Below are 19761 nucleotides of genomic sequence, written 5' to 3' on the forward strand. Positions count from 1 at the left end.
GGTTCTGACTTTCCCTTTGATTGACTTTTCTACCTTCTATTGTAAATGATATTTACATTCACTCTGCTTCCCTGACCTCGGCTTGTCTCTGACTACTCTCTGTTTTTGTAACGTTAGCTCGACCACTCTAAGGTCCGGTATACATTATCTATTCTATTACACTCTGTGTGTGGGATCACTATATATTCCTGAGGAACACTCCAGTGTTAGAAATGAATACATTATTGTTTTTGTTTTAGATTTAGGGGCAGCCACTGTTTCTTTAAAATGAAAAGTTACTCTAATGTAAAGGCAAAGCCATCTCCTTGCCACAGCTCATCTCCTCCCCAGAGCCAATCCTTAGCTTCTGGGACACTGGGTGCATGCAATCTCTATAATCCACCAGCAATGATTCTCATTTAATCTAGTGTTTCTCCATGAGAAGCCCTCACATCCACTTTGAGTAAGCACTCAAAGAAAGCAGCCTTTCTTGCTGTCTGCTTGTTACCAAGGGGACTTATAAAAGTGCTGATTTCTCCTGAAACTTATAAAGACTATACAATATAGTATAGTATATAAAAAAAACTATATACAACTCATGTTTTACTGTAAGAACAATCAGGATGTGGAATTCTCTGCCTGAAGAAGTGGTTTTATCAGAGTCCATACAGATGTTCAAACAGCTACTAGATGCATACTTGCAAAGACAGAATATTCAAGGATATAATCTTTCAATGTAGGGTAATAACTGCTTGATCCAAGGATAAATCTGACTGCCATTCTGGGGTCAAGAAGGAATTTTTTGTCCTAGCTTGTTGCAAAATTGTGCTTCAAACTGGGTTTTTTTTTTTTTTTTGCCTTTTGGATCAACAGCAAAAAACAGGTGTGAGGAAGGCTGAACTTGATGGACGCAAGTCTCTTTTCAGCTATCTAACTATGTAACTACGGTATGTAACTATGTTACATGTAAGCTAGCCTATATTAAACTGTTGAAGCATGTTATTATTATTTTATTATAAAAAATTGTGCTGTCCAATGTATGCCACAATGATGTTTAACAATGTTACTATCTGGCTTGTCACAGCTGTTGTGGCTTTAACAAGCGTAATGTTATGCTTTGCACAGAAAAAATAAAGAATTTAAAAAAAACAAAACAAAAAAAAAACTATATAGACTTATAAAATAAGAAAAATTAGCTGATGTGCTTTAGGAAATTGGGGTGTTCTTTTAAAGGGATCACCTGTGCACTATATTTACTAGCAAACAAACAGTTGACTGTCTTGGATTGAGTATCCAAGGTCACGATGCTTGATAGTAAGTATATTGACCTATGAGAGCATGAGACTAAAATCAAAATGATATTTACATTTATTCAGAATAATTTGCATAATTATTTTTCAGCCTCAAAATATATCATGGATATTTTTACAAATTTTGGCCATAAAACAGCCAAGATCTTGACTTGTGAAGAGTCATCCTCCGCACTCAGGATAGGAAAAAGCCTCCTGTGGAAGAAACCTCTGGGGAACTATGGTTTGAAGGACTGCCCTACCCTCAGAGCATTAATTGGCAAATATAGAGAGTTCATTAGTAGTAGGGATCACCCTTTCTATGAGTTATCAGGACTGGATGAAATTGTTTGTGGTCTTGCAACTGAATGTTCATGGAGTTTTCATATCAGAAACAAGATATTTTTTAATAACTAAAACTATATTACCCCTAACATCCTTTGGGAGGCATGCTTTTACTAGTCAGCCACATCTTCCATCACAGCTTTCTCACCCAGTTATTCAAATAACTTCCCTCTTCACAAGTGTCTCTTCTCTGTTTTCATGAAGTCACATATCTTGTCCCGAGCCCTACCTTTATTTTATGTCATATCAAAGTTACAGGGGGGTGGAACGCCTGTTGCCTTACACCCAGAAATTTAGTTTTGGGAGCCAGGCAGACAGTTTTTTTCCCCCCAGAGTCTAGCCCTGCTGTGGGCAAGCAACATGACTGTTACAGGAGGTGTGAGGTGATTAGTGCTAGGACAGGGAGTGTGCTAGGACTGCACCGCCTGTGGGTCCAGATCACAGTAATCACTCCCTTGCTATCTGACTCTCATTAATGTATCAGAGTGCAGTTGCTGGGATTCCTAGCCCGGTGGGTCCCTACTTAGTTTTCCAACTGGTTTTAGATCATCTTATGCTATTAAAGAGACCTTTCTACAGTAAATTTCTTTTTCACACCATAAAATGCATATTTGTTAAATATAGGATAAAAATAACTATAGAAACCCTGGGAAGTGACCGTTCCCCTTGAAGAATCCACTAAATAACATTATTTGTGCTTGCATTTAGTACTGTGGAAAAAAAAACTGACTTTGAAACTCTTCCTTGAGTAAATAAGTTAAAAATGCATTCCATGTTCTTCTCACCTGTAGGAATACATCCCGTTGGTGAGCATCCTTTGTAATCCAGGAATCCGAGCCCGTCACTGGCGTCAAATTTCAGAGATCGTGGAATATGACCTGACTCCAGATTCTGGAACCACTTTAAGGAAGGTTTTGAAGCAAAATCTAACTCCATATCTAGATAAATTTGAGCAAATTAGTGCAGCAGCTAGCAAGGTAAGAGGGATTGATGGAGTAAAATATGTGTGTAACAATCATTAGCTACACCTAATAATGGCAAACTGCTGTGCACTAATAATGTTAAAACATGGGTATGGATTCATAAATGGTTTGGCAATTTCACATCTCCTGTTTTAGGAGACAGGGATTGGGTTTATCTGAGCTGGAAGGGGTTAGAGCCTCTGGATTAAATTTTTTTTTAGCTCAAATGAATACATAGGGGTTACGTGGTAAAAGACTTGTGCTGTAAAAAGATTGACTGAACTTTGGACAATCCTCCCCTAATTAATTACATCTGTCACTTCACTGGAATTCTCAGAAAATGCACTGAGAATCTTTGAGTCTCTTGGGTGAATGAGCCATGTCGACACTTCTGATTCACTGAATTAAATAGGGTCTCCGTATTCTAATATTCATAAAATTGGTTTAATTTATTCTTCAAATAACATACTTATTGTTTCTTTCAACAAATGTGTATCATTTAGCTCTCTCTTCTGACATTGAACACACCCATAATATCGGCCATCCAAATAATTAAAAATAGCTTTTAAAAAAGTTTTATTTGTCAAACAGTAGATATTCGATATCCTGTCATTGTGTTTAATCACACATTTTTTTCTAATCTCAAAACCCTGCAAATCGGGTCTTTTATGCAGCATAAATGATTTTAGAGTGTCCTACAATGTGTATCTTTTCAAATAATTTTTATTGAAAGAGTTTGCAGATTTTACAAGTAATAAAAAAACAATATATTAGGTGAGGGGAAAGGAAGGGAAAACTTGGAAGTGGGGAAAAAGGGGGTATCCATCCATTTTAACGGTAAGTATGTTAATGTACAAGGCACTTGTAAAAACATTCCATAACAAGTTATTAAAGGTTATATGTTTTTTTTTTTTACATCGTTTTCCCATTGATCATTTCAATTGTGCAAATATATGTGTGTTATTTCTATGTGATAATTCGTATGATTTGTTTTCTAGTGTTAGTGTTTGTACGTCTTTAACTGAGGGTGTGTTTTTAGATTTCCAATATATAGCTAGGCATGTGGTTGCAGCTATCAGAATGTGGCCTACTATAATTCTATAAATTTTACTGATGGATTCAGGGAATTTTTTAAATAGAGCCAGTTCAGATGTGAAGCTACCTATGTTACTGTTCACCTTAATAATGAAGTCATGTATCATATTCCAATATCTAGTCAGTCTTGGGCAAAACCACCATATGTGGGCCATGTTGCCCAGTCCTCCGCAATCACTCCAACACCTATCGCTGTACTTATTATTCATATTATGCAATTTAGACGGGGCCAGATACCATCGATACAGAATTTTAAAGTGGTTTTCGTGATGGTTGGAGCAGAAAGATAGGCCCTTCAGAGCTGAAAAAAACTGAACCAATCCTCCAACTTATATTGGGAACCCAGCTCCGTCTCCCAAGATAACATATGCTTCAGTTTAATTGATGGTTTATCGTTATGTAACATATAACAGATAGATATAATGCCCTTCCTATTCGGGTCATGCAAAAATAGCTTTTCTAGTTGTGATTTTTCTAGTGCTTTATAATTTTTTGTCGGTTTCCGGGATGTTGTATATTTCTTTTAATTTCTCAAACACCAACTCACATTCATCCTTACATTCGGTCGCCAGTCTGTTTAAATTGTAATCTTTCATACGACAGAATAGAGTTTCCATGGAAAAAGTCGTCTATATGATACAGTCGGTGTTCTTTAAGTAATGATGAGTTTAAGGTCGGGATGTAGTATTTTAAAGATTCAATTGGCATGGCTCTATATAGTTTTGTCAAGTGACAGTTGTTTTTAAATACTATATCCCAGGCTTTAAGTGTGGTCTTAGTGGTCATAAACATTTTAGTTACTCCAGGTCTCCTTACAGGGCTTAGCCAGGGTAATTCCCCGAGCTGAAAGGGCAGAATGCTAGATTCCTCCATCTCCATCCACCTCGGCCTATTTTTTTGACTATTAAAGCTTACAACCGCTGCAGCGTTAGTTGCAAAGTAGTACTTTCTGAAATTCGGGACACCAATGCCCCCATGAAGTGTTTGGTGCTGCAGGGATGTAAGCTTAATTCTTCTGGGTTTTTTTTTCCAAATAAATTTTAGCATTATTGAATGTACTTTGTTAAAGAAGGACATTGGAACAGATAAGGGGATAGTTCTAAAATAGTACAAGATTTTTGGGAGGATTGACATTTTTATGGAGGCAATTCTTCCTAACCACGATAACTCCATACCACCCCATCTCTCCATCTCCTTGTGTAGGCCCGGCCATGCTCTCTTCCAGTTATGAATATGCATATTTGGTAAATGTTTGCATAAGTTAATTCCTAAATATTCCAGGTAATCCCTCCTCCAATCGAACGGATATGATAGTCTTAAGTCAACCATATCAGATTTATGCAAGTGGAAAGGTAGGGCCTGGGTCTTGGATACATTTAATTTATAATAAGACACTTCTCCAAAATGGAGTAGACTAGTATTGAGCGATTTCAGAGAGTCTTTTGGGTTTCTGAGTGCTAGAATGACGTAATCTGCAAGTAACCCTATTTTATGAGTGGATCCCTTGATATTAATACCTGCGATTTCTGGGGTCGTCCTAATCAGTTCGGCCAGGGGTTCCATCGCCAGGACAAAGAGAATTGGAGATAAGGGGCAGAAATGACGCGTCCCATTAGTTAGAGAAAATGTTCTGTATTGGAAACCTGAGGCCGATACATGAGCTGTGGGTGCACTGTATAGTGCCTTTCATAGGCGTGCGCACGGGGTGTGCCTGGGCACACCCTAATCCCTGCGGCACGCACTATGGATTGAGTCCTGCAGGAACAGCGTTCCTGCACTTTTTTGAGCAGGAACGCTGTTCCTGCAGGCACTCAGCGCCCCCAAATGTCCGCCTTCCTCATCCTGTGTTCCCCCGGGGGGGGGGCAAGAGGTGATGGATCCCTCTCTCCATCTCAGCCGCGGCGAGGGAGCTGTGTGCTCTCTGCTTCCTCTCGCCGCGCGCCGTTTGCTTATGCCGGGAGCCGGAATATGACGTCATATTCCGGCTCCCAGCTACTGTAGACAGCCCGCGCGGCGAGAGGAAGCAGAGAGCACACAGCTCCCTCGCCGCGACTGAGATGGAGAGAGGCGCCCGACCCACTGGACCCAAGGGACAAGTCCACACCAGCTCTCCAGGTAGGGAGGCTGGGTGGACATTTTTTTATTAAAAAATAATAATTTGTGAGTGTATGTGTGTGTATGTCTCTGTATGCGAGTGTGTGTCTGTGAATGTGTGTGTGTCTGTATGTATGTCTGTGAATGTATGTATGTGTGTGTGTCTATGAATGTGTGTGTGTCTGTATGTGTGTATGTGTCTCTGTATGTGAGTGTGTGTCTGTGAATGTGTGTGTGTGTCTGTATGTGTCTCTGTGTGAGTGTGTGTCTGGAAGTGTGTGTGTGTGTGTCTGTGAGTGTGTCTGTGTGAATGTGTCTCTGTGTGAGTGTGTGTCTGGAAATGTGTGTGTCTGTGAATGTGTCTGCCAGTGTATTTGTGTCTGTGAATGTATGAGTGTGTGTCTGTGAGTCTGTGAATGTGTCTGTGTGAGTGTGTGTGTGTTTGTACGTATATATATATAAAAAAAAAAAAAAAATATATATATATATATATATATATATACACACACACACACACACACGGGTGTATATTATTTTTTTTGGGGGGGGGGTGGGAATCTTGGGAGAGTTCCCACACATTATTCCACAGGACTTGTACCCTGCCGGCAGGGGAGATCTCCCGATCTCCCCTGTCGGCTCACGCAGAGCCGGCGCTGTGTGCCGGCGCTGTGTGCCGGCTCTGCTCTAAGCCTCCATGGGCCTGCGGGGAGATCAAAGATCTACCTCACCAGCCCACAGCAGCATAGAGGGAGGCAGGAGAGGACCCGGGGAGCTCTAGACAGCAGCTCCGCCAGGTTCCTCTCGCGATATCTGAGCGTTGCCACGGCAACGCTCAGATCTCACGAGAGTTAACTCTAGCCCCGCAGGCTAGAGTTCACTCTCCACTGGACCACCAGGGATGGCACATGGCAGCAAGAATCCCCCTTCCCTACATAAGGTCAGAAGGGAAGGGGGATATTTACTAATCTGCCCCCACCTCCACAATCCCTCCAAACATACAGCACACACACACACAGCACCCACAGCACCTACACACATACAGCACACACACAGCACCCATACAGCACCCTCACACATACAGTACACATACAGCACCCTCACACACACAGTACACTAACTGCACCCTCATAAACACACACAGCACCTTTACAAACACAACACCCTCACAAACACACACACACAAACAGCACCCTCACAAATACACGACACTCACACACACAGCACCCTCAAAGGACAAACACACACACACGCAAACACCCTCACACACAAACAGCACCCTCACAAGCACACACACACAAAGACCCTCACCCATAAAACACACTAACAGCACACACACAAACAGCACCCTCATGCAGCACACTAACAGCACACACACAGCAGTGTATATATATACACACACATATACATGCGGCGTGTGTTTGTGCTTTAGGGTGCACACCCTAATGCAATAGGCTACGCACGCCTATGGTGCTTTTATCACAGTAATAAAATATTGTGGAATATCAAATCTGCTCAGTGTCTTCCATAGATATCCCCAATGTACCCTGTCGAACGCCTTCTCTGCATCCAATGAAAGGAGCAGAGAAGGAGTTATTGTTGAAATGATATGCTGAATTAAGTTAATGAACCGTCTCGTTCCATCAGGTGCTTGTCTACCTTTCACGAATCCTACCTGGTCATTATTGATCAATAAAGGTATTAGATTAGTTAATCGGTTCGCTAGTATCTTAGAATAATTTTTTGTGTCATTATTAATAAGGGATATGGGCCTAAAATTAGAGCATCTGTCGGGAGTTTTACCTGGTTTTGGCAAGGTGACAACCTGTGCGGACAAAGACTCTCCTAGCATCTTCCCCCCGGACTTATAGGAGTTGAATAATTTGGACATATGAGGAATTAAAGTTCCTGCAAAGGTCTTATAGTATAAAATGGTGAATCCATCAGGACCAGGGGCCTTTCCAGATGGCATGAGCTTAATCACCTCGGCTATCTCTGCTTCAGATATATCACGCTCTAATTTTTCCAAATTATCAGAAGACAGCCGAGGCAACAAAACCCTGTCTAAAAAATTATTAATAGTCGCCTCAGATGGCTGGGTGAGATTTACATCAGATTCCAAATTATAAAGTACACTATAATATTTGGCGAATTGGTCACTAATCTTATTCGGGTGAAATATTTTTTGTCCCTGGTCATCTATTAAGTACGCAATTTTAGAATGGGCATTCACCTGCCGGAGTTTGGACGCCAGGAGAGTTGAGGCCTTGTTACCCTTTAAATAAAACACTTTCTTGAGGCGTCTCACCATGAGAGTAGTTAGATCCAAATTTATTTTGTGAATTTTTGATTTAATCTCCCCTATCATTGCTGACAGGGAGGAAGATGGGCCGAATTTATTTGCCTGGTTTAGGTTGTACAGTTCTTTTTCCAAATTTCTTAAGTTGCTGTTATTTTTCCTCTTCAAGTGAGAAAATGAAAATGGCCTCTCAAATGGCCTCTCAACAGAGCCTTGTGCGAATGCCATGTCACCTCGCCAGGAACCTAATGCGAAACATTTTCCAAAAAATAGTCATTCAGTATCCCTTCAGCTAGCGATCTATTTTCAGCATCCTCTAAGTGATCACTCAGTTTCCAGTGCCTATTGGGGGAGAAAAACCATTTTGTCTATATGCAAAGTTATGGGAACATGGTCAGACCAATTGATATCTAATGAGAGCGCCCTGTATCAGAAACCTGTCCAGCCTGGAATACATGTTCTTGGATACTGAGTAAAAAGTAAAGTCTCTTTCATTCTCATGCATTAATCTCCATGGATCATACAGTCCACATTCAACCATATATTTTGAGCATTTCACAGCTAATCTATCACTATCTCTCCTATGGAGTTTATCCAAATTATCCCTTGCATTATCTAAGTCGCCATCCATAACGAAGTTCATATCTCCACACATCACCAAAGTCCCTTTCATGTTCTCATTCACCAAATCCCGTGTTAGGAAAGTACACATTGACAATTGTATACCTAACATTGTTAACCTACAATGTGTATCTTATCAGTACACTATTTGCTACTTATGCTCTGTTAACAAACAGATAGAGATTATGATGGCAGAACCAATTGGATAATGAAGAAACCTCTGATTCTATTACTAGTTCTTTATCAACATAATTTACATTGTTCAATTGTATTTTTGTGTCCGTTTCTTTCTTAATTTTTTCCACTGGAAAGATATTCCAGTTCTGTGACGCTGTCTGAGAAATAGCAGATTTGTGATGCTTTGAAATGTATGATCTTCAATCAATCAAGAGGTTGTAGCAAAACGAACAGGTCAGCAGCATAAAGAAAGTTTTGACAGACACACATTTTTTTTGCCAACAGGAATTCTCTCTTGAGAAGGCGATGCATACGATGCAAGAGAGTTGGGATAACATTTCATTTAACACCAATGCCTATCGAGATTCTGGAGTGTCAATCTTGTCGGCAGTGGATGAGATTCAGACCACGCTTGATGACCAGATCATAAAGACTCAGACAATGAGAGGCTCCCCATTTATCAAACCGTATGAGAAAGAAATAAAGGTAGATGTCGTAAACATTTGATATCCACAAATATGTTCCAATTGTTTTTCACATTTATTTCATTTTAACAGTCAGATGATGTTGTTCATTAAGCCAGAATGATTGGGAATTGGCAATCAAATTATTTTTTTTTTTATAACTACATAAAATAACTCAAATTGAGAATATTTATATATCCATAAATGTTGCCTAAAATCTGTGATTCTCAAAAATTCGCAACAATTTTAGAGTTTAGTGAGTAAACTTCAGCATTGTATAAACCTCTTGTTTTAAACCGTGTTTTTAAGCAATGGGAGGAAAGGCTGATACATGTCCAAGACACCATTGATGAATGGCTGAAGGTGCAAGCTCAGTGGCTTTATTTGGATCCCATCTTCTCCTCAGAGGACATCATGCAGCAAATGCCTGAAGAAGGACGTCTCTTTCAAACAGTGGACAGAAACTGGAAAGAAATCATGAAACATTGTGTAAAGGACCCCAAGGTAAAAACGATTCACTGTCTGGATCCAACAATGACTCTTTCTACATACTATGGCTTAAAGCAACCTTAAATCCAATAGGTGACCTGGGGAAATAGATTAAAAAAAAGCGAAATGCCACAAACTTCAAAAGACAAAAAAATATTTTAACAACTTTGAAATATGATATGTGTGTAGGAAGCAAGGGGGGAAGCAACCCTCCTGAGATTTTCTTTGGTACCTTTGCCAATCTATATGTGACAGGACAGTGCACGATTGGGTGATATTATCTTCTTTGTTTTCAATATTGAAAGCCATTGGAAATTGTACTTTACATTAAGCTTTTTATTTATTTGTATTCCAGGTTTTAAGTGCAACCTCTATGACGGGGCTTTTGGAAAAACTACAAGATAGCAATATGCTCCTTGATAAAATCATGAAAGGACTCAATGCCTATCTGGAAAAAAAGAGACTATTCTTCCCACGGTACAGTTTGTCCCTTTTTAGATTAGCGCCTAATTTTATCAGATCAAAAGGCAAAAAGGAGAACCGCGCTTCTTAGATATGCTGTGTGCATAAAAATGCTACAGTACATTTGTATTTAAAAGGACACTGATGAAAATAACAAACGTTTCAGGTTTCAACCCTTCATCAGTGCAAAATGCCTTTTTTTTGTTATTTTCATGTGTCCTTCACATAAACATGCACTGTAGCACTTTTGTGCACACGACATATCTAAGAAGCACTGCTCTCCTTTTTGTCTAATATCTTTTTTTTATATTGTTTTTGCTCTTTCCTAAGCAACAAGAGCTTAAGGTGACAGCAGCATAGAGGTAACTTCTGCTCATAAACGTTTTCTAAGGTTTATTCCTGTCCTAAATTAACATTGTGGCCAGATAATTTTATCTGATAACTTAATATTATCATATAACATAGAATGCATGTACAATATCGGGCGTATTGTGGTTATTGTTGTGATAGACCTATTGAGTTTGATAGTGGTTTCTCTCTGTAAAGACCAACAAATGCACTCATACAATAGCTAACGATCTTTCTACATCCATTTCTTTTTTCTTTGGTATTTTTTCAGTGCAATTATAGGTTTACAAACAGGCACAAGGTACCCCAACGGCATTCCTCATGCATAACATAACATATCAACAAAGTAAACTATTGGGGTATTTGAAAGTTCTTGCACAATTTTTTTTATATTATAGGTAAAGAGATTATGGTTCAAGCAAAAAGGTTGCGTAGCGTAGTGCATCCATTTCTTTTAATATTGTCATCTGTCATGGGTGGTTAAAAAAATCCCTTCAATTATTTATACAAATATTAATAGTATAATGTCTTAAATTTTTCATTACAGCTTTTTCTTTTTGTCAAATGACGAAATGCTAGAAATACTGTCAGAGACTAAGGATCCCCTGCGCGTTCAACCACATTTAAAGAAGTGCTTTGAAGGCATTGCTAAATTGGAATTTCTTCCCAATTTGGACATTAAATCCATGTATAGTGCAGAAGGGGAGAGAGTGGAGCTAATTCAAACAATCTCCACATCTGAAGCTCGTGGTGCAGTGGAAAAATGGCTTATTCAAGTGGAGGATGTCATGCTGCGTAGCATACATGACGTTATTGCAAAGTCGAGATTGGTAAGATCTTTATATCAATGGACGTTAGTTAAAATACATACACAATAACATGAATTAAGTCACTTGGAATCAGCTAGCTATAATGAAATATTCTGCTACAGTTGGAAATTACTCTTGTTGTATTATGACACACAGATACACACACACTAGCACATAGTGCCATACAGATACACACATATTGACTCACAAATACACACACAAAGAAACACACAGTGACACATTCACACACTTGCGCCCACAGATACACACATTGACACATACACACAGTGTCATATACACACACTGACACACTCAGATACACACACTGACATACACACACAAACAAACACACACACACAAACACACACATAGGCACGTACAAACACACTGATATACAGTGAGACATACACAAACCTTGACACACTGAAACACCCATGCTCTTTGAAAGACACACACTCACACTCTCACTCTCACTGACAAGCACACATACACTCTCCATGACAAACACAAATATACTCTTTGACAGACACACAAACACATACAAACTTCCAACAGACGCACATGCATTTTTTAAATTTTACTCCACCCATCCCCCTACCTTTAGGAGTGCTGGCATGGAGTCTCTATGCCCCTGTGGTCCAGTGGGGCTGCTGAGCAGCTGGCGTGCGTGCGGCGAGGGAGCAGTGATCTCCCTGCTCAGCTCCCGGATTACTGCTGTGCGCGTGACCATTCTGGTTTTAGACATTTTGGCGGAACACCAATTGGGAAACGCTGCTCTATTATATTTTAGCTTATCTTGTTGAGGATAAGAAAGTTCCTCATCTCCAAAAGTGTTTGCTGCCTTCTATATATCCTCTGTGGCTAACATAGCGCTTATCCATAATTTTATTTACAAAGTTTTTTATAGATAAATTATAGAAATGTTGTAACATGACAATATATCAAAATATTTACTTGAATATTTGTGAATTTTATAAAATGAAGCTTTTATTATTCTGTTTGCTAATTTTTTGTATCTTTGTACACTGGTGTTTGGAATTCAGTGGGTCTTGTAAAACTGCTCTTTTTAAAAGAAATGTATTCTTTTTATCAAACAAAGGCCTATCCTGAAACGCCAAGAAAAGTGTGGGTGAGAGATTGGCCCGGGCAGGTTGTGCTTTGTGTCTCCCAAATGTACTGGACAAGTGAGGTTCATGAAGCAATACACAGTGGACTAGAGGTATGGCCTTCCTCTACTGGAGAATAAATTATTTGTTTCAGTCTAGGGTACACTATTATAACCAACTTGCAGGCACATGTATATTACAACGCAGATGTTGGGATAGACACAATACATAAAAAAATACTACAAAGGTGAAGTCAGGGAAAGATCTAATACAACAAATGAAGTGACCGACATAAAACAGCAAAGGAGTAAGCATAAACATAAACAGCAATGAGGACAGACATAATACTGCAAAGTGTCAAGGCATCCCAATGCACAAAGCCGAGCTTAACATGGCATAGTATAGAAAACGGTTCGACAATAGACAAAGAATAAACAGGGACAAGCATTGGTCAAGGAGTATAGAAATATGGATAAGCAAGATAACACAGCCAAGTTCTAGGATTGTCGAGATCAGGGAAGCCCGAAACAGAGCTGAGTCCAAACCTGAACACACACACCAGATAACTATCATGCAATCTCGTGTAACGGAAACTATGACCGGGCAAAGAGGAGTGGTCAGTGTGGCCTTAAATAACCCCAGGGCAGCTGCTATTGGCTTGTGTCAGTTATGACACCAAAACACTTATGACGAATGTCAGTGAAAGGACTCAGACTGGTGTACACCATCAACTTGAGCACAGCGGTGTCCAGGGACCACGACACAAAGATAGACTCCAAACTGCATAACACATTTACATTGATGGTATACCCAGGCAAACTCATTTAGGGCTTATGTCAGACATTGACACACAGGTTTGCAAGTGTGAGCTTAAAATAGCTGACTAGCAGATAATTTTTTCCAACTTGTAAACTCTCTACCTTTTTTTCACTGTTTCTTAAATACATGTGTGCGTATGTATATGTGCATGTTTTTTATATAAAGCTCACTCAAAAAAAAGTCTTAACGCTTGGAGTCGGACTGAAACGTTGACACTGTTCATGGGTGTTTATCTCTGAAAAATAAAGCAGTAATCTAATTTACAAAGACCTTCTCAGTGTGCTTTTCTCTGAGTTAATATATATATATATATATATATATATATTAGATTCACAGCCATACTGCTTAGTAAGATGAATTAAATTTATGAATTATACTGGTCAAATTTACAGAATGCGTATATGTGATGAGTTAGCTAAAATGTTCTACCTTGTCAAGATACTTTTGTGCACAGGTCCAGTGACGTAAAGTTGAAAACATTATTTCAAAGTATCGGAACATTAATTTTAAACCTAACAAAACTCCAAGCTTATATATTTATGTATTATATAATTTTATATTAACCCCAGTCTATCCACATAGGGCTTGAAAAACTACTACGACACCCTCCAGCTGCAGCTTAATGACATAGTTGAACTTGTAAGAGGAAAGTTGTCCAAACAGACAAGGACTACACTCGGGGCTTTGGTCACCATTGACGTACATGCTCGAGATGTGGTCATGGATATGATCGGAACAGGTACCATGTTTAACTCTTCGCAGTATAGTGCACTGTAGCTAGTAGTGTATTTTCACTGATTAGTTTACACTGCGCAGGCCTTTCACAACTGTTCACAAATGTACTATTTTGTTTTTTAAACTAGTAAAATGTATTCACTTCAGAAAATATATTACATTCATGTAACTGTTCACAAAAATCTCCCCTTCTACTAGGTGTTACCCATGAAACAGATTTCCAGTGGCTCTCCCAGTTGCGGTATTACTGGGAAAATGAGAATGCGCGTGTTCGGATCATAAACTGCAATGTGAAATATGCCTATGAGTATCTGGGAAACTCGCCTCGTCTTGTCATTACTCCACTCACAGACAGGTGCTACCGGACTTTGGTATGAAGATACATTGTGTTTCCGCTTAGAGGACATTTGTTACGACATATAAACTCTCCTAAGCAATTCCCTGTATCAAGCAATATTTTTCATAGTGGTATTACCAGCACCTGCTTCTCTGGGTTACTTTACTACCAGTTCTATGGTTAATATCTGTTAATTTGGATGACAAGTGTGGAAAGTTCAGTGACGTGCCACAATGTTGGTGTCAGGTGGCTAGACATACGTATGTTATGTATACATATCACATAGCAAACCCCCCCTCCCCCCGCTCACACATTTTTATAGTATTTGGTGCTGTAATTCTAGGTGAAGGGAGAGGTGTTCATGCCATTGTGCAGAACACTGGTGAGACCTCACTTGGAGTATTGTACGCAGTACTGGAGACCGTATCTTCAGAAGGATATTGATACTTTAGAGAGAGTTCAGAGAAGGACCACTAAACTGGTTCATGGATTGCAGGATAAAACTTACCAGGAAAGGTTAAAGGATCTTAACATGTATAGCTTAGAGGACAGACGAGAGCTTAGAGGACAGACGAGACAGGGGGGATATGATAGAAACATTTAAATACATAAAGGGAATCAACACAGTAAAGGAGGAGACTATATTTAAAAGAAGAAAAACTACCACAACAAGACAACATAGTCTTAAATTAGAGGGACAAAGGATTAAAAATAATATCAGGAAGTATTACTTTACTGAGAGGGTAGTGGATGCATGGAATAGCCTTCCAGCTGAAGTGGTAGAGGTTAACACAGTGAGGGAGTTTAAGCATGCCTGGGATAGGCATAAGGCTATCCCAGACGTAAGATAAGGCCAGGGACTAATGAAAGTATTTTGAAATATTGGGCAGACTAGTTGGGCTGAATGGTTCTTATCTGCCGTCACATTCTATGTTTCTATGTTTCTAACTGAACCGATACTATGAGTCCTCATAATAGCTTTGGAATGGTTGTGATAAATCAATTGTCTAAATCTCTAACTTATCAGAAAATGTTTTCCTTGTACAATATCAAACTTTATGTAGAGAAAAAAAAATGCCTTGTAGCTTTCTAAAAACGGAACAGTGTGGATACCTTCTGATCCCCATTTATAGAACTGTGACCAGAATTGCTCATTGTCAATACTCTTAATATGCTTAATTCCTAAACTCATAAACATTAAGTCCAAGTATCTGTTTTTTGGCAGATTGGAGCCTTTTTCCTAAGTCTTGGTGGTGCACCAGAGGGACCTGCCGGAACTGGAAAAACAGAGACTACAAAGGATCTGGCCAAAGCTCTAGCGGTGCAATGTGTTGTGTTCAACTGCTCTGATGGTCTGGATTATATTGCAATGTCAAAGGTAACACGAAACAGAATATAGAAAGTACAAAAAGTAGTTTGTCAATGTAGATCTGTCGAACAAATGCAGGGACACATACACCGTAGAAATAGTGCATTACAGCACTGTTTCTACTTGCATGACACCTGCACTTTTTCTATGGATAATTATTAACTTGTTTTGATTTTTTTTACGGAAAAAACGGATGTCTATGTTTTTTTTTGTTTTTGTTTTTTTGTATTTTTTTATTATCTCAGCATTTTTACTTCCTACCAATATTTTGTGTTACTCTGCTGTAATGGCATCTGTACCTGTTTGTTTCATTATTTCTTATATTTAACAATTCAAATATCAAGTTTCAGTGTTACATGGTGTATCCTACATCTCTCATGACTTTTTGTCTTTGTTACTGATTGCTGTATGAGTGTAATCCCATACTCTGGCATCCATGGCCACTAAAGGGACTCCACGCACCACTCCAAGCACCATAATCACATAATGCCCCTTGCGTAACTTATGGTGCAAGGAGGTCCCTGCTTCTATACATCCAATTAATTTTAGCTGCAGATGTACACTTTCCTCTGTGTGGCATCATATGTGGAAGCAAGGGTTTTACCCAATATGTTCCTATACCTTCTGCTCACCTATGCACTATCAATTTTATGGAACAAACGCTGTAAAAACCTATCACTGGAAAGATCTGGAACTGGAAAGGGTAAATTGACTTTCTATTACCTAAGCCAGGGGTAGGCAACCTTTGGCAGTCCAGTTGTGGTGGACTACAACACCCATAATGCTCTTACACCCATAATGCTGGCAAAGCAGCATGGGAGGCATAGTCCAAAACATCTGGAGTGCCGAAGGTTGCCTATGCCTGACCTAAGCCATGCAGAAAATGTATCATTCATATTTGTATTTGTGTATTTCCTTTTTACGTTCTTTCTCACTACAGTTTTTCAAAGGTTTGGCCTCCTCGGGTGCCTGGGCATGCTTTGATGAGTTTAACCGCATTGAGTTGGAAGTACTTTCTGTAGTCGCACAGCAGATCCTGTGTATTCAGAGAGCCATCCAGATGAAAATGGAACTATTTAACTTTGAAGGAACTGAACTAAAGCTGAATCCAAACTGCTTTGTAGCCATTACTATGAATCCTGGTTATGCAGGCCGTTCAGAATTGCCTGACAACCTCAAGGTAAGAATCCCAAACTTTATTGAATATATATCTCCGTGATGTATATACTGTTTTGGTTGTATTGTGAATCCTTTACTATTCCTTTTTTTTTTTCTTTTCTTTTTTTTTAACCACTTCCCATTTTAGGTTTTGTTTCGGACAGTTGCCATGATGGTTCCAAACTACGCTCTGATTGCGGAGATCTCCCTGTATTCATACGGCTTTCTACATGCTAAACCTCTCTCAGTGAAGATCGTAATGACATACAGGCTGTGCTCAGAGCAACTTTCCTCTCAGTTCCACTACGACTATGGGATGCGTGCAGTAAAGGCTGTTTTAGTGGCTGCTGGGAATCTTAAACTGAAATATCCCAATGAAAATGAAGATATACTTGTAAGTTTAAAATGCCCTTTTTTAATATAAAATATCCGTCCTTCTAATCCGTGGGTGCCCAAAAGGTAGATCCCCAGATGTTGTAAAACTACAACTCCCATGATGCTTTACACACTTTTAGCATGCTTTTAGAATAACAATGCATCATGGAAGCTGTATTTTAAAACATCTGGGGACCTACCTTATGGGCACCCCTGCTCTAATCTGTATGGGACTTGTTATTTTTGCATTGCAAATGTTTTAAAATAATTTTTTTTTTTTTGTAACTAAGCAAAATTGTTCATATTTAATTACACGTTGCACTTTCACGCAAAATATGTATGCAGTGTTATGTTCTAAGACATCTTGCCGTCACTTATGGCTTTAATATTCTTTTTTTTCCTTGATAATTTAGCTTCTTCGATCTATCAAGGATGTAAATGAGCCCAAATTTTTGTCACACGATATCCCTCTCTTCGCTGGGATTACCAGTGATCTGTTTCCTGGTATCCAACTTCCTGAAGCCGATTACAAAGTAAGTGCATCAGTTTAGATTTGATTGGGAATTATGATCAGTTAAGCAGTTGGTCACGCTTATGGCGAGTAATTTATTCCTTCTCATTTTAGTTTTCAAATGTAAACTAATCAATATTTCATAATTTCTTTGATAATACTAGAATGGGGTGGCCTATAATCTATTACAGTACAGTTTCTTTGTGTCTATTCTATGAAAAAAAAAAACATGTCGAACTTTTGACATAGAAGTCTATGATTAACCAATAAAGAACTGCAACACCTATTTATACAATTGTGCAGGATTTACTAGAATGCGCTCAAGAAAGCTGCATCAAACACAACGTTCTGCCAGAGGCTGTATTTTTGGAGAAAATGATTCAATCATATGAAATGATGATCGTAAGGCATGGGTGAGTTTATACCACTGTAATTTTGCTAAGTATTTACTTGGCAACACAGATACTGGATAGGGTAAAGTTTTCAAAAGGGAATTAAAAGCTAAATCTCAAGTTCAAATCGCATAGTTGATGCATAAAAACTAACATACAGGATTAAATTGTCCATAAGAAAATAGAGAAATAGTAGCTGCAAAATATTAGGCTTGTTTAATAGGCAGCATGTATAAAACAAATATGTCACAAAATTAAAGTGTGCTGAAATTTTATGGTGTTACTTCAGTACTCAATCCCAAAATATTAAAGCCACCTAAATCATTTATAGTTAGCAAGCATTGGTGTTGGTGTGTGTCATTGTTTTCTTATTTTACTGGTATCAACCCATATTTAAAATTCACATGAATTGGGAATTCAAAGTGAATTTCAGACGTTAATAATTTAATTTATTGTCTTAATCACAATTTGTCAAAAACATTACAACAAAGAAAGAAAGAAAATGTAGCAAACACAGGTAAAGATAAATAGTAGGAGGGCCAGTGCAATCTGTGTCATTAGATGTCATTTGCACAAATACGGTTGCAATTAAAGATTTATTCTCATAGGACATCCATTATCGTACCAAGGGGAGAACAATAGATGAGGTAACAGATATAAGGAAAGAAGCAGTGAAGCAAGGGAGGAAGAGAATCATGGACCTTTTAGCCTAACAACATCTCTCTGTTCACTGGTTAAAGGAATACTCTAATATTTGGAATACAAACATATATGCTAGAGTGTTGTTATAACTATTTAAATTATTGGACAACTAGACGTGGCCTTAGAATGCAATGTAAACAGTTTATTTTCTTAGAAAAGGCAGTGTTTGCATTGCTGACCCTACAGGGACCGGCTCTTTATTCCAGAACCACTACAATAAGCTGTGGAGGTTCTGGTCCACTGTAGGGATACAAGCACATAACACCCATATATATCAGATAATAACTTTTTTGTTTTTTAGTTTTATGTTAGTTGGAGAGCCTTTCTCTGGCAAAACAAAGGTCCTTCACGTTTTGGCTGATACCCTTTCTCTAATGAATGAAAAAGGATGCGAGGAAGAAAAAGTTATCCACAGAACAGTCAATCCTAAATCCATCACCATGGGCCAACTGTTCGGACAATTCGATCCAGTATCACATGAGGTATTATTAATCCATTACTCTTTCAAATTGTAATTTTTGTAACAAAACCAGCAATATCCTATATGTATCGTCAGAATAAAATTGTAATTAGTCCTCTATCTGTATGTTATCTAATAGGATTTGAGAGAGTGACTTTTTTTTTTAATGAAAGTATAATGTTGACTATTTTGTTGCAGTGGACTGATGGCATCGTTGCAAACACTTTCCGTGAGTTTGCGTTATCTGAGACCAGTGAGCGGAAGTGGGTCATATTTGATGGACCAATTGATACTTTATGGATAGAAAGTATGAACACTGTGCTAGATGATAATAAAAAGGTAAATGCTCATATAATTTTGCCTTGAG

The 19761-nt window shown here is 38.7% G+C and overlaps 1 protein-coding gene across 1 annotated transcript in view; it reads left to right on the forward strand.

The window, feature by feature from the left end:
• Window positions 1-19761, forward strand: part of DNAH12 (dynein axonemal heavy chain 12) — a 133101-nt gene that overhangs the window by 55654 nt on the left and 57686 nt on the right. Inside the window, exons 18-32 of the mRNA XM_063426881.1 lie at window positions 2405-2590; window positions 9144-9344; window positions 9632-9826; window positions 10167-10288; window positions 11169-11451; window positions 12530-12649; window positions 13938-14094; window positions 14289-14461; window positions 15653-15805; window positions 16737-16976; window positions 17103-17348; window positions 17743-17862; window positions 18144-18253; window positions 19236-19416; window positions 19593-19733. Coding sequence (XP_063282951.1) covers window positions 2405-2590; window positions 9144-9344; window positions 9632-9826; window positions 10167-10288; window positions 11169-11451; window positions 12530-12649; window positions 13938-14094; window positions 14289-14461; window positions 15653-15805; window positions 16737-16976; window positions 17103-17348; window positions 17743-17862; window positions 18144-18253; window positions 19236-19416; window positions 19593-19733 — 2628 coding nt within the window. The remainder of the gene's footprint in view (window positions 1-2404; window positions 2591-9143; window positions 9345-9631; window positions 9827-10166; window positions 10289-11168; window positions 11452-12529; window positions 12650-13937; window positions 14095-14288; window positions 14462-15652; window positions 15806-16736; window positions 16977-17102; window positions 17349-17742; window positions 17863-18143; window positions 18254-19235; window positions 19417-19592; window positions 19734-19761) is intronic.

Source organism: Pelobates fuscus, chromosome 7 (assembly GCF_036172605.1).
Source record: "Pelobates fuscus isolate aPelFus1 chromosome 7, aPelFus1.pri, whole genome shotgun sequence".
NCBI lineage: Eukaryota > Metazoa > Chordata > Amphibia > Anura > Pelobatidae > Pelobates > Pelobates fuscus.